Consider the following 1,102-nt stretch of genomic DNA (forward strand, 5'->3'; position numbering starts at 1 on the left):
ATATATGCAATAGCCAATAAATTATTTGATAATTTAATTAACTTTCAAAGTATCTAGAATGTTCAAGAAGATGTACAGGTTTCGAATAATGATCAAAACTCATGAATTCCTGTGGGAACCTGAGCATAATTCTTTTAAACTTAGGCAAAACTTCAGTATGCTCTATCTTTAGTAATACTGGTTCAATGTAAATGCTTATTAGTATTTCTTTATTTTATTTTACAATTATTTTTTTTGTTTATGTAGAAGATTTGGAATCAGTAGGCAGTGAAACTCTCAGATCTGTTGAAAACTATACATTGAAACTTCGGCCCTATGACAATACTCTTCTAGCCTAGTAGTTCGAGAAATAAAAAATTACTTGTCATTTTTTTTTTTAAAATAAATATTGAACATTATTATCTTAAAGTCAAAATTTATTAAGACTTTAAGGTAACAATTCAACTAAATTTTAGAAAGAGTAGTGTCAATCTATTTTAATGAAAAGATTGGTGGGGGACTTGCCTAATCCACTACTACCGCCTCCATTTCCACCAATGTGTCCTGATCCAGAATGACTTCCTTCTAAATAAAAAAAAATCTTGTTAATTAAACCTACTGTAATATCCTATTTTTTAAATAAAAGTTGTTTTTATGTATAAGTGGTTGGTTAAATTTTAATTTTTATGTATCAATGTTCAATATTGTTGATTTGTTTTTCTTTAATCCAAAAAGCAAGCTAACCAATTTTGTTCAGTCAAATAAGGAGTGGAAAACATTGTTACAAAAGTCAAGATGGCAGCACCATTCTAGAATCGGTACTTTATCTAATTTCCTATCTATATTTATATCTAGTTAGCTTAATATCAATCTATACTTGTATTTAAATGAAAAGATTGTTACCTAATCCACCACTACTACCTCCATTCCCACCAATGTGTCCTGATCCAGAGTGACTTCCTTCTAAATAAAAAAAATCTTTTAGTAATTAAACATATTGATTTTCAAAAATAAATTTGAATTTAGCTGACAAAGCAACTAAAATTTCAGAAAGCTTAATATTAATCGGGAATTATACTTAAGTGGAATGATTGTTACCTAATCCACCACTACCACCTCCATT

General features: G+C 28.3%; 1 protein-coding gene across 3 annotated transcripts in view; it reads right to left on the bottom strand.

Annotated features, from left to right (window-relative positions):
- The window catches only part of LOC112211608 (uncharacterized), a 16,886-nt gene that overhangs the window by 8,525 nt on the left and 7,259 nt on the right, over positions 1 to 1,102 (bottom strand). For all 3 annotated transcript variants that reach the window (XM_067051212.1, XM_067051216.1, XM_067051210.1), the window contains exon 7: positions 883 to 942. In XM_067051212.1, coding sequence (XP_066907313.1) covers positions 883 to 942 — 60 coding nt within the window. The remainder of the gene's footprint in view (positions 1 to 882; positions 943 to 1,102) is intronic.

Source organism: Halyomorpha halys, unplaced genomic scaffold (assembly GCF_000696795.3).
Source record: "Halyomorpha halys isolate HHAL.00 unplaced genomic scaffold, Hhal_1.1 Scaffold1397.1, whole genome shotgun sequence".
Taxonomy (NCBI): domain Eukaryota; kingdom Metazoa; phylum Arthropoda; class Insecta; order Hemiptera; family Pentatomidae; genus Halyomorpha; species Halyomorpha halys.